Source organism: Ornithodoros turicata, chromosome 7 (assembly GCF_037126465.1).
Source record: "Ornithodoros turicata isolate Travis chromosome 7, ASM3712646v1, whole genome shotgun sequence".
Lineage (NCBI taxonomy): Eukaryota > Metazoa > Arthropoda > Arachnida > Ixodida > Argasidae > Ornithodoros > Ornithodoros turicata.
Genome location: NC_088207.1, coordinates 56,835,061 through 56,847,944, shown reverse-complemented (window position 1 = coordinate 56,847,944; position 12,884 = coordinate 56,835,061). Strand labels below are relative to the sequence as shown.

The 12,884-nt window shown below is 45.9% G+C and overlaps 1 protein-coding gene across 1 annotated transcript; it reads right to left on the bottom strand.

The window, feature by feature from the left end:
* Positions 1-7,205: 7,205 nt before the first annotated feature.
* LOC135400662 (gastric triacylglycerol lipase-like) lies at positions 7,206-12,884 on the bottom strand. The gene is made up of 8 exons (XM_064632491.1): positions 12,557-12,884; positions 11,699-11,810; positions 11,482-11,632; positions 10,551-10,643; positions 9,807-9,962; positions 9,297-9,368; positions 9,114-9,182; positions 7,206-7,669 (listed from the first exon to the last, which is right to left on the bottom strand). The coding sequence occupies exons 1-8, from the start codon at positions 12,870-12,872 to the stop codon at positions 7,430-7,432; spliced, it is 1,209 nt and encodes a 402-aa protein (XP_064488561.1). The 5' UTR covers positions 12,873-12,884; the 3' UTR covers positions 7,206-7,429.

Below are 12,884 nucleotides of genomic sequence, written 5' to 3'. Positions count from 1 at the left end.
AAACCTAGACCTAAACCTCAACGCCAAGCCGGCGGTATAAGTTTTCAGTGCAATGACTAATGCGAAATCTCGTTGCGTTTCCGATATATTTTGTCATTTCAGCCCCGAAAGATACCAAGTTTTGTTTATCTGTTCCGAACAACAAAGTTGAAAAACACAGCTTGAAGTGTGCTATCAACACGCTTAGACAAGTTTCGGAGGCGATTGAATGACAAGCAGCACAATGTACTGAAAGTCGAGTGCAATAGGGGTGGACGGGTAGGTGGAAGGCCTTGAACACACTCGTGAAACTAAAGAACACCGATAAGACGCATACCGTCCACCCCTATTGCACTCGACTTTCAGTACATTGTGCTGCTTGGGAACTAGCTTCGTATCTAAATTATGCAGTATGTACGGTACACAAAACTACGCATGCCTATTTCTGTTTCGCAAACGTAACGTAAAAGTGTTATAAAAACGCACCGAATAATAACAGTTATATTCCTAAATATTTCAGTGCGTTTAGTTTATCAGGTTTGTGAAACAGAGGCAGATCGTCACATCAGCCTGCCTGACTAACAAGAAACTAGGAGGAGTTTAAAAAAAAAAAGAAGAAAAAAAGAAAACCGTTTGCCGTCATCTTCTCTATTTTATCTGTGTTCCGTGTCTTGTATCGGAATCGGAATAAGAGTTCTGCGCTACTCATTTTTGTAGCGGAAATATATTCTGTCACCAGTATAAAATGTAGCGAGATCGCTACTCCCCTACTGAAAGGGCCGCTATGTACTGTCGTGGCCACTGTTAACCAATCACCCGCCCAACTACCGGAGAACAGTGGACATAGCAATGGACTGGTCAAGTAAAACTTTGGGGCGGTTGGTTGCAGGTAAGGTATCGTTCATTGACACCAGCTGTAACACAGCGGCCCAAGCGCAAGGGAACAAGAGCCAGGAAAACATTCCCGCAAGTCTGAGATTAGCAGTCTTTCTTCATTGCGCCTCTGCCGCTTTCTTTTCTCTCTCTCTCTCTTTTTATAGGTGTTCACAAAAAGTGATATTATACTAGCACCCGACAATCCCCCACATAACAATCGACCGGTCTAATTTTGTTTTCGCTGGTACAGCTCGAAGCAGAGTTAACTTGAACGCGCCCCCGACCTGTGAAGCGGGAAGAGAGACACGTACCCTAGCGGTGCTTACGAGAAATAAAGGAAAAAGAGTGTTTCTACTGCCCCAGTTGTGCTGCGGGGGTATCCGCCTATAGCCATGAACTGCTGACTCGGCAACGCATTACCGTCAGCTGTTGTTATCATCGCGCCGTTTGTTTTGGTTCCGCGGCGATTATGTAGAGGTGTATGCTGGCCGATATCGCAAGGATGCAATAGTAATGCAATACCCAGTCAACAGCTCATAGCAAGGCGGACACCCCCGCAGCAGAAGTGGGACATTTTGCATAAGTGCCGCCATGGTAGCTCTCCTCCCGCTCCGCAGGTCGGGGGTGCGTTCAAGTTAACTGTGCTTCCAGCTGTACTCGCGTGTCGAGCGCTTATCGGAGAGAGGCCACGGAAACGGCAGGTTGGTTAACAGTGGCCACGACAGTACAACACAGAAGAACACGAAGCACAAAATAAACAAACCCTTCTTGGAAGGTGAACAATGAATTCTTACCTGTTCGGCAGGACGCGTATTTTTAGAAGTATCCAACGATCTGTCTCTTAGCATATAGCGCTGTAGGACACACATCAAGAGCGGACGAAATGGTTGTCCAGACACAGAAGCATCCGGCACAGAGAGAACGCACGCATTACCAAACCCCATGACGAAATACTCCATCGTACACTACCGAGTACAAAGGCAGTGAACACAGCGCAACGTAGAACCGTAATACGAAGGGAACTGTCTAAGCTTCAGGACGTAGGTTTACGTTCTGCGTTAGTTGTGATGACGTTGCCTGCTTTAAGCGTGGCCTGGCAAGCAGCCTCGTCACCACCACGTAGGGTTTATGAAGAGGAGGGTTTATCGCACGTGTAGATATGGCCTAGGAGCGTGCTGCGAGTGTACGGCACGTGGCGAAGGTGTGTGATATCAGAAAAATGCGGATGTTTCCCAATCAGCACCGTGTACTGAAAGTCGAGTGCAATAGGGGTGGACGGTATGTGTCTTATCAATGTCCTTTAGTTGCACAAGCCTGTTCAAGGCCTTCCACCTACCCGTCCACCCCTATTGCACTCGACTTTCAGTACATTGTGCTGCTTGGGTTGTTTCCCATTAATCACCGGTCCCCTGCATTCTACTCTTATCTTCTAGAGCACAAAGTGGTGGCCCGTGTCTTAACCACAAAGAGAGGAGCACCGTGCCGATATATGGGCAAGATTTTTGTGTACAGCTACCGTCAAAGTTAATAATAACACTGAAAAAAAAAAAAAAAATTCCGAGCGTGATAACAGCCACTCTGTGGGCACTGGGAGAATGTTTAGTGAACAAACTCCTCGCGTTAAACTAACAGAATGATTTTGTTCAATTAAGATATCCTCACGGCCCCAAGGGCTCCTGTAATCGCGCTCGGGAACCAACACCACATTTTTTTTTTTTTTAGTCTGTTCAAGGCCTTCCACCTATACCCGTCCACCCCTATTGCACTCGACTTTCAGTACATTGTGCTGCTTGGGATCTAGTGGGCCACATTTCAGAACCCGCACCCCCGGTCATAGTTTTTAGCAGGGTGCCGGCCGTGGCCCGGCACCCTGCGAATGCCAAAGGCGGAATGACGACAGCACCGCCATATATAAGTAGGACCTGACTTTATCGGGTTAAACCGCATTCCTCCTGATTGTTCTCTCACCAGTGAGTTTCGGATCAAACCGGATTGAACCCGATTTCTCCCCGAATCCCAATCGAGCGTGTATCACGTACACGATCTAGTAACAATCTGTGTACACGTGCGATGAAAATAATATACAGTCAACCCTCGATTTATGAACCTTCGATTTATGAATTCCCTCGTTTTATGAACACGAGCACGGGGAACCAAACTTTTTCCATTCATTTTTCCCTCGTTTTATGAACCTCGATATTCGAATAATGAACGGAATTTCTGGGAACCAACTAGGAGTTGCCCAGCGTTTTTGCCCTCAATTTATGAACGGATCGTTCCGAGGTCAACAGAAACCTTCAAAGGGATAATTCTGTGGTCTTATGAATGACGCCTGAACGGACAAAACGTTTTCCAGGTATTGCACCCTCGGTTCTTAACCCCTCGAAATCCGAACAACAAACGGGTTTTCCGGGGTCGCACAAGGTGCGACCAAGTGTTTCTGACCTCAGTTGATGAATAAGGTGGTCGCTGTCACCCGAAGATTAATAAACGGAGGTTAAAAATCCCGGAGGAAATTCGAGACCAGTCCAGTGCGAATGTGGTGACATCTCTTCTTTCCAAGATTGACACAGCGGAAAGCATGGTCCAAAGCAAAATTAAACAATTTAGTATTGCATAAGAAACAGAGTGTGAACGCGCTAACGTCTGTTCTTTGTGAGATTGATACAGCAGAAGGCATGGTCAAAAGCAAAATTACACAATATATGGCATCATAAACACAATTCCAACTCGGAAATGCTATTCCATTTGCTCGATAGTACTCAGTTAACTGAATTTTCGATTTATGAATCCCTCGATTTATGAACGATTTTTCGGGGAACCGAGGGTGTTCATAAATCGAGGGTTGACTGTATACTTTTAGTGCATCGTACACAATCGCTCTTGCGTTGTATGTTTTTTTTAATCCCGTGTTAGCGCCGCGAAGCAACTACGGCTATGAGCGGCGTACAGAAGTGGACAGATGGAGAGAGGACAGCAGGAAGGAGTGGGGGACAGGGGTTAGTATGCGTCCTGGGCAGACTTCAGGGGGACCTGTGTCGACATTAGTCTGGAAAATCTTCGGAAAACCCAGGGAAAACCTCAGACAGCACAGCCGGTGACAGGATACGAACCCGTGTCACCTCCCAGTCTCGGCGTGGAAAGCGATCATCCTACACTCTTAAAAATGAACTTCACCGCATAGCACGCTCCTAGCCAACCATAATCTCGAATGATATCGTTATCTGCCCTGATTTGTTGAAAACGGGAGGCGTACGCCTTTTTTGTGACAATTATGAACAGCATAAGTGTCACAAAAAAGGCGTTCGCCTCCCGTTTTCAACAAATCAGGGCAGATAACGATATAATTCGAGATAATGGTTGGCTAGGAGCGTGCTATGCGGTGAAGTTCATTTTTAAGAGTGTATGCCGCGGGAGCTGGTGCAATGTATGTGCAAGTGCAAAATGAACGGAACTAAGGTAGAGTGTGTGTGTTTTTTTGTTTTTTTTTCGTTGTGCTTTCCTTCCTTTACATTGCAACGTTCATTTGCATAGCTCCACATGCGCGTGGTGAAAATCCCGCCGCTGCTTGGCTACTTCGATGACTGCAACGGTCAGACATCGAGGAGGAATTCCTTTGCTTTGAAAGTACTACTTGCAGGACGTCTCACGAGTTATTGCGATACGTCTTTATTGCGTATACAGAAATCGGCAGAAAATTGAGCCATCGGAATTAGCGAGGGATTTCAGTGGCTGCATTCCGTACTAGTGGGTTCTCCCCTGCAGATGGGGCAACAGTATCCTTCTGGCACGTATGATCCGTAAGCACAAGGGGGATTCAGTGGACATATGACGTCAGAACAGTCTATCCCTGGAGGCTGGCACACTGGGCAACATTGTCCTCTGTAGAAAACTTCCGTAGTTCCGACTGGACACGGCGGTCGGAGACAGCAGACGGTGATGCAGCGCTGGTCGAGGTCACCTCCGTAACAGCTGCCTTCCCCTGAAAGCGAGAATGCCATAACGGTCGCCAGGTGAGGTTGCATATTATGCATCAACTTTCGCTTTTGATTCGTGCCGTAAAGCTTGCAGCAAAATCGGAAGTAGTTGGCGCCTGCAGTAACCTAACTACTGTAGTTAACTACTCGAAATAGTAGTTTAACTACATGTAGTTCACTACCGGCCATCACTGCTTTTGAGGTAACGTAGCAACGAGGAAAAAAACAAACGACCGAGCTGGTATTAAGATGAATGATGAATGAACGGGTAGAATATCTGACCATGCACACTTAAAAATGAACTTCACCGCATAGCACGTTCCTAGCCAACCATCAACTCGAATGATATCGCTATGTGCCTTGATTTGTTCAAAACGGTAGGCGTACGCCTTTTTTGTGACACTTATGCTGTTCATAATTGTCACAAAAATGGCGTACGCCCCCTGTTTTCAGCAAATCAGGGCAGATAACGATATCATTCGAGATGATGCTTGGCTAGGAGTATGCTATGCGGTGAAGTTCATTTTTAAGAGTGTGAATTTGAGGGTGTGGGTTCAAATCGAACTGTTGATCGACCGACGTTCCTTAAAACTTTACACAACGTGATAGTAAATGGACTTACACTGTGGAAAGCAATTTGGACAGCAGTCGGTGGGGTCCAGGTATCCAGCGTAGACACACTTGAGTAAGGGGCATTCTCTGTCACCCGGTGAACACACACAGTCCCGAATCATTCCTGCAGTGAAGAAGAAACAATTTTTTGTTTACCCGAGACTCGGTGACGCGTAAAAGAAAACCTACCGCCATTAAAAGTAAGCATTTGATTGAGATTAAAGAAATTAATGGAGACACTCGTATTATACAATCTGAATTATACACCAAGTAAAAACAAACAAGCATTGGAAGATGAATAATGAATTCTTACCTGTTTTACAATTCTTACAACATTGACAGGTCGTGTTCCTAGAAGTATCTTCGATGTTCCAACAGATTGCCTCTACTCCTGTCACGGGACAACGATCTGTCTCTTCGCATTGCGCTTTGGGACAGACATCGAGCGCGGACGAAAAGGTCGTCCAGCACAGAAGCGAGAGAATGCATATATTCCCAAACCCCACGGCGAAATACCCCATCGTAAACAGCGAGGTATACAGAGACAGTGAACAGATGGCAACGCAGAACCGTAATATGAACAGCGCAACGCATGCGCAGGTGTCAGGATGTAGGTTTATGGAACGAGTTTTTTTTTTTTTTTTAATGTTGTTTTGCTATTCTCGCACGTTTGGTACCGCACGTGTAGATATGGCGGAGGGAGGCCTGCAATACTGTACAACGCGGTAGTTTAAAGCGTGGGTGATGTCAAAAATACTCCGGTTTGTCTCCCATTCGTTATCGGTTCCTGTCATTCTTCCCTTATCTCTTAGTAAGGCGCAAAAAAGTGGTGGCAACGGTGTCTAGAAAACAAGAGAGTAAAAACCAGTTGGGGTTTCATTGTACCTATATATGTGCAAGATTTTCCGTATCCCCAACTTGCTTTATCGTTATCTAAAAACCATATCAAGTAGCGAAGTTAGCGCACTCGCTCCTTCCTACACTGCGTCAGCAAACGTCACAGAACTACGTCAAGTGGAGCCGACGAATGTGGTGAACCCTGTATCTCCAGGCTCGGCCCCGAATGACGCGTTGCGTCGCCAACCAATCCAGGACTTCCACAAGGTTAGCCCCTGCTTGCGGAGGGAGGAGGGGTGTCACAACGTGTGCAGACCACAGACGGTTTAGCGCCGCATCATTGTGGCTCCGCAGCAGCAGAGAGGTTTCGCGATATAAAGAAATATAGTCTCATTTCTGTTGCTGAAGGCTTCTGGAAAAAAGACTTGTCTCAAAACGGTGGCGTTGATAAGTTGCTTTATTGTGGGGAGCATTTCACACACGAAATACATAACACGTACATACGCACACGTGATCGGACTGCCCTCCAGCCACCAGAAGGCGCACATGTCCACGGGTGACGTCACACGGTGCCTTTCTGAATGTCCCAAAATGACATTTATCACTGGTGAAAATTGTGCACTCTTTATTCGCAGGTTGGCATGATTGTCCTCAGATGTCGTAACAAGATATGCCTATCTGAACACCCCCACAATCCGTATAGCGTCCGTCTCCACGGAGAGAGGTGAGCCGGTTGTCCCCCCCACCCCCACCCCCCTTGAAACACTTTGCCCACTCCCCCTTGTAAAAAAAAAAAGAAAAATATTAAAAATGGGAACGCCCCTATACGACGGCGTGCTGCAAAGTTCCCGGCTCGACCCCAACGTGCCTCAGATATACGAACACGATCTCGTTATTGTAGACACAAAGAGCCAGACGGTGAAGAAGAAGATGAAGCGTTGATGTTGGAAAACGAGATAAAAGGGAGAAAAGGGCCAGTCCGGAAAAGATTGGCGCCGCCGTGCGGCCAACCAGCAAAATAAAGTGGGTTACAGTTAACGTCACAGTTACGTTACAGTCACGTTACAGCCACATTACAGTTACACACAGACACAAGTTTCTTTCACAATTTGTAGTTGGAAACAACAAAGTGGTGAATACCACATATACTAGTCGTGATTTCGGAGTGTCCTGAGCACAACGGGATATAAATTTCTGTTGGCGTGTATGCCGTAGGCAAAGTCCAAGTGCGTGAATTGTTTGTCCGGCACCCGGTAATATAAGACAACGTTTGGAAGCTTGCTTCTGAGCAGAGACACGTCCTTAGGATCGGCGAACAAATCATTTTGGCTCCAGTAGAGCGCCACAGGTGCAGCCACTTTGGACACGTCGTATCTCGGAGGGCGCGCCTGGTGATGAAATAACAGAATCGCAAGATTAGAAAAATCCTCTTTGCGTTGAGCCTCCTACATATAATATACATGTCTTCCCTATATGGTCGCCAGTCACACGTTTGCCCTACCCTTACCCCCGCTATCAGTGCATAGACGATAGCTGCCCGGTAACTCTAATATATTCTGAACACACACACACTTCATCGAAAACGTCAACATACAAGTGACCATAAAAATGGCGGCGCCACGACAACTATTCCCTTCCGCTATTGGAAAAATTTGAATACCCGCACAGTTCAATGTGCGAGTCGTCGTTGGGTAGCTCGACATATAATCTATTTACTTTGTTTGACTCGATTTAGAAGTGTTCTTTCGTAACAGTTTGATGTTCGTGGTGCATTGCCCATGAGCAGACTTCCATTACACGCTACTGCGTTAGGCAGTGAAGGGTAAAGCACCTCAAAATTTTACCTGAAGAAAAGTATATACGAAGTACTTGGCGACTGGCGTTATCAGTGGCACATTGCAAATGTACCCCCAAGTGCGGTAAAAAGTACTAGGCGTGTACTAGGCTAGTACTAGTGCGTAAAAAGTACTAGAATCACTTCTTCAGAAATCTATGGAGCGATTTTTGTCTGAATTGAATCATCTGAATGATTGCCTGAATGCTTTTGTGCAGTAAACCACGGAAAAGAGTGCTAGAAAATATAATCATGCTAAATTTATTCCTCGCTGTTTTTCGATTCACATTTGCTACCCGAGTACTTTACAGGAAGGTGCTACAAAAAGTATACTTTACAGCCATCAGTAGCCCCAGTGTCGGTAGTCGCAAACGGGATTTTCTGTGACTCTATAGTGACGACTCGCTTTGTCATGGGAATCGCAAGCTCACATCGACACAAACAACGGACTTTTAGTCTCCTACAACTGAGGGCAAAGCGTCACTGAGAGTTGAAAGACGGGCGTGTGGGCAAGAGATCATATTCCGAAAATGGAGAGCACAAAACGCAGCAGACGACAGCTTGTTCGTGTCGACTGCTATGTTTTCGTCGTCTGCTGTGCCCTTTCGGAATATGGAATCGTCTGCTATGTCTTTTCGTCGTTTTCGTCGTCTGCTGTGCCCTTTCGGAATATGGAAATGTAGACGATTTCAGAAATTGCATGGATGGCCCGCCAGAGAGCGCCGTGTTGCGAATGCCCCACTGCACCTTGGGATTTAGTTTTCATGAGTCAGATAGAAGAAGAAGAGCGCAAACGGTTTCGGTTTTCCCTCCTTCCTTCGAGCAACAGGTTGCCAACCATTTCCCGCGACGCATTGCGCGATGCGCGTGACTTGGGCGACGGAGGGCCCCCGTGCGGAGCAGAAGGGCAATATCTGAAATCGGCTATTCAGTTAAATTACTTTCAACATTTGTCAATGAGTTCTGTGAAGCTCTCTCGCAAGTATAATGTCACTCACTTGACCATACTTGAGTTTATTCTTCTCTGGCCCATAATCGAATTTCTGGAAAGCCTTCTGCTTGATCAACTGCACAAGAAGAAAATAATGGGCGAGAGGAGTTCCTGCCGGCAGCTTATTTTACAACATTGTATTGTACGTAAAGTAAAGTAATGTCTTGACTTGAGAAGCATGGTGCCATACTTGCGCAAAATGGACCAAGTACTTAACTGATGTACCAGCTGGGATGTGGTTTATATACACGGGCAAGCGGGTCTGGAACGAAATGATTGATTGATTGATTATTTGAAGAAAATCAGGAAGAAATTGAACTTGTCTCCTGACTAGTTCTGCTACTCCCAAAATAAAAAAATAAAAAAGGAGAAAAGTGGAAAGAAAAGAAAAGGAAAGAAGAAAAGAAGGGGAAATGAAAAGGAAAAGCAGAAAAGGAGAAGACAAAGAAGAAAAGAAACGAAAAGGAAAAGAAGAAAAGAAAAGGGATATCCATTATCCAATTCAATACCGAGCGATATCATTTTCGTTCCCGTTTCTGAAATGGAGGACTGTGATGGTAAGCGTTTCCGTTTACGTTGCCGCTAGAATCTCCGATATACCCTTTCTGTAAACCGTTATCGTTACCGTTTCCTGCTTTCTGCGTGAATGTGGTGTAGCATCATGCAAAGAACATGACCATGGAAAGACATGCGCACTTGCCTCGTTCCGTTGCTTGGGGTTGCTACCGTAGAGGATTGTGAGTGGAAGCTCACATACGGGCTTGGTAGCGTCCACTGTACAGACAATATCGGCGAACAACTTTATGATCTGGTCGTTCGTTAAAAAGCCTTCATTCCCAAGCAGGCGCAGGAGTAGCTACAAAGGTCAAATCGCTGGGTTACCAAAGTACAGGGTATTTCTTCCGCTCCGTAAAAAAAAATAAAAATAAAAAAATACCGTTGGCACGACTGGCGCCGTAGCTCAGTTCGTCAATGACGTATGAAGTGCGAAAACCAGAGGATTTTGTTTCACGCTGAATAATTTAAAATTAAAAATTCCCTATTTTCCGACGTTCGGTTGAGATTTCGGGGAAGTGTTGGGTCTTTGCAATTAACCGTGGGAGACGCATTTGCTAAAATTGATGCAAGTGAAGCGCGTTTGCTTGAGAATTGTTAGAAAGCAGTAAAGTAAAAACATCGTAACAAAGTTTATAGAGTATACAACGAAACTACGCAAACTCTTATGACACGAAACTTAGCGAGCGTAGTTTCTCCACAAAAACCACTACACTGGTCCAAGTAGCAATTTTTATAAAATTTTAGCGCATAACATATGCGCAGTCTGTATATGCCCACCAGAGTACAGTCGCGTTCAGACTTAACCTTAACGCGTTACGGGTGCTTCTTTAGTGCCTAGAAGATATATAGTACACTACTTCTCAAACAAAATGTAATGTCCACCTACGCTGATCTCTTCAGCAAACGGAGTAAGGAGGCGGATGGGCGATCTTGCGTAGATTAATGTAGTCACCGGTGCCAGCGCTGTGAACAGCTTGATCTGAAATAAGAGGGGGGGGGGGGTGCTTCTAAACAGAAAACTTACTTCACACGTTCCTTCTTTTTTTTTTTTTTTTTCAGTCGGTTACTTGAGTACTTGATGGGAACAACAACAACAGATATATTCTGATGATGCAGTCGGGTGGTTTTCCACTCTAGGAGTGGAACGTTACCCCATATAGCTAGGGGGTCTAATATGAGTGGTGACAATGATGAGTGATAACGATGATGAGCGATGACGATGAGAGATGGGCGGGAATGATCGGAGCGGCGATGGCGATCCTGATCGTGATGGTGGGAATGTGCGAGAGCGCTGTTGGGGTCACAATGAGTCCTTTAGGCCTGTCGCCTCCAAAAAGCCAACTTGACGGGAAGTACTAGACATAAGTACTTAATGTAGAGTACAAAGTATACTGTGAAATGTACTTAAAGTAGTACTTGAGTACTTCCCTCAAGTTCTGCCCATCACCGATATACATGTATTACATCAGGTCTGAAATCTCAGAAGAATATACGCCGTGCCAGACATATTTAGCCGGACATAGACATAGCCGCGGTGGATCAGTTGCTACAGCACGTCCACCTATACCGCGTGTCCACCCCCTCATGAGCAAGGGTAGCCCACAGACCAACCACTGTGACGTCACCCATGATCATAGTTCGCACGCGACGTAAAGTAACGCAACCTATTATCCTTACTGACGTTGTGGACTCGCGGTCGTGTGGCCAGCGCCATTGAGTGAACTAAGTTGAGCTTTCAATAAGAAAATCGTCAAGATTGCGCGCCCCGTATAAGCTTCTACCAGTAGTAAGCTTCCACAGACACCAACGACGTTTACCTTTTCCTTGTACTTGGGCCGTTCTGACAACAACCCGAACATTATTAGGGTTCCCTGGGAATGGCCAACGTAGTGTAACTTGTTCGCGCCAGCGACCTTGAGAACGAAGGCCAGCGTAGCTGGGAGATCGTACTCAATCATTTGGTCGAAGCTGAAAAGCACATAGAACAGTCGTAGTAGCACAACTATGTGTATATCCTTGTCATCGCCTGTATACCTAAAGTTCCAGAACTCACTGTCCTCCCTCGTGTAATGAAGGTGACGTGAATAGGTATTTCCTCTGACGTTTCCCAACCAAACGTCATAGCCAGCATCGGCCAGGGTGAATCCTGCCGGGGAGAATGTTTTCAAGGTATACATTGTTCTTACGCGGCTCTTATACTTGCTCAAGAGGCGACTGACAACAGACCAGACCACGACAAATTGTTCGTATACAGTGAACCCTCGTTAATATGACCACTGCCGTTCCCGCGGATTTTGGTCATACAGCGAATTGTCATATTATCGAGAAACGCACCCTCCGCGGACCGGACACACACCGCTACGTACAACAGAAGCCGACGTAATTATGATTTATTTTCCGAAAACTCTTAACAATGACTACGTCAAACAATTTTCAGTCATTCATTTTTCTAAATGGGCAATAGCACCATCAATTGCGGACACGTTATCTACCTTTATCTGCTCAAAAAATAACGTGACAACCTGTGACTTTAACACGTGTTGCCCTCTGCGCGAGGTACGAAATAGCCTCTCCCGGGGCTGCTCTGAGGGTCACGTGATCTGGTCATAATAGCGGGGATATAATGCCTGTGTTTGACCCTACTTGTGACAAAAATCTTGGTCATTGTCCGATAAACTGATTGTCGTATTAACGAGGGGGATTTACATGCCGGCGGAACGGTTCCCGAGAAAAACGGTCATAAAGCGAGTATGTCAGATTAACGGGGGTCATATTAACGAGGGTTCACTGTAATAATGAAGAAAAGGTCATTTCTGACCTGGCGCAAATACACAACTTAGCGAGGAATAGAAAGGCATAGCATAAAGACCTGTCTCGAAGTAAACCTCATACCTAGACTCTGACTCGGAAAGTTAATCACCCAGTCAGCGGACGATCCGAGGAGGCCATGTTGCAGGAAAGCAACCTCCTTGCGATTCTTCTTTGGAGGGCATAAGGGATCTTCCTTCCCATGAGGTATGCGCTGAATTTTGAGGACGAAGCCGTCGGTGGTTGTCACCTCGTAATCTTCCACAGGGTAACCTTTGCTGCTGATAAGCTCAGACTGTGAGAAAGGAGTATCGTGATGACCTCCTTGTGATAGGGTCATATCGGTAGCTCCGTGAGACACTGGTAAAAACACACACACACATGGTACACCGCGAGGCATATTTCAAAAGAA

Excerpts from the sequence above, each read along its gene's own strand:
- LOC135400662 (XM_064632491.1), bottom strand. The coding sequence starts at position 12,872 with ATGCCTCGCGGTGTACCATGTGTGTGTGTGTTTTTACCAGTGTCTCAC. Across the intron at positions 11,633-11,698 it reads AGTGAGTTCTGGAACTTTAG|CTTCGACCAAATGATTGAGT; the intron begins GTATACAGGCGA and ends TGTGCTTTTCAG. Across the intron at positions 7,670-9,113 it reads ATAAACTCAAGTATGGTCAA|GCGCGCCCTCCGAGATACGA; the intron begins GTGAGTGACATT and ends TTTCATCACCAG.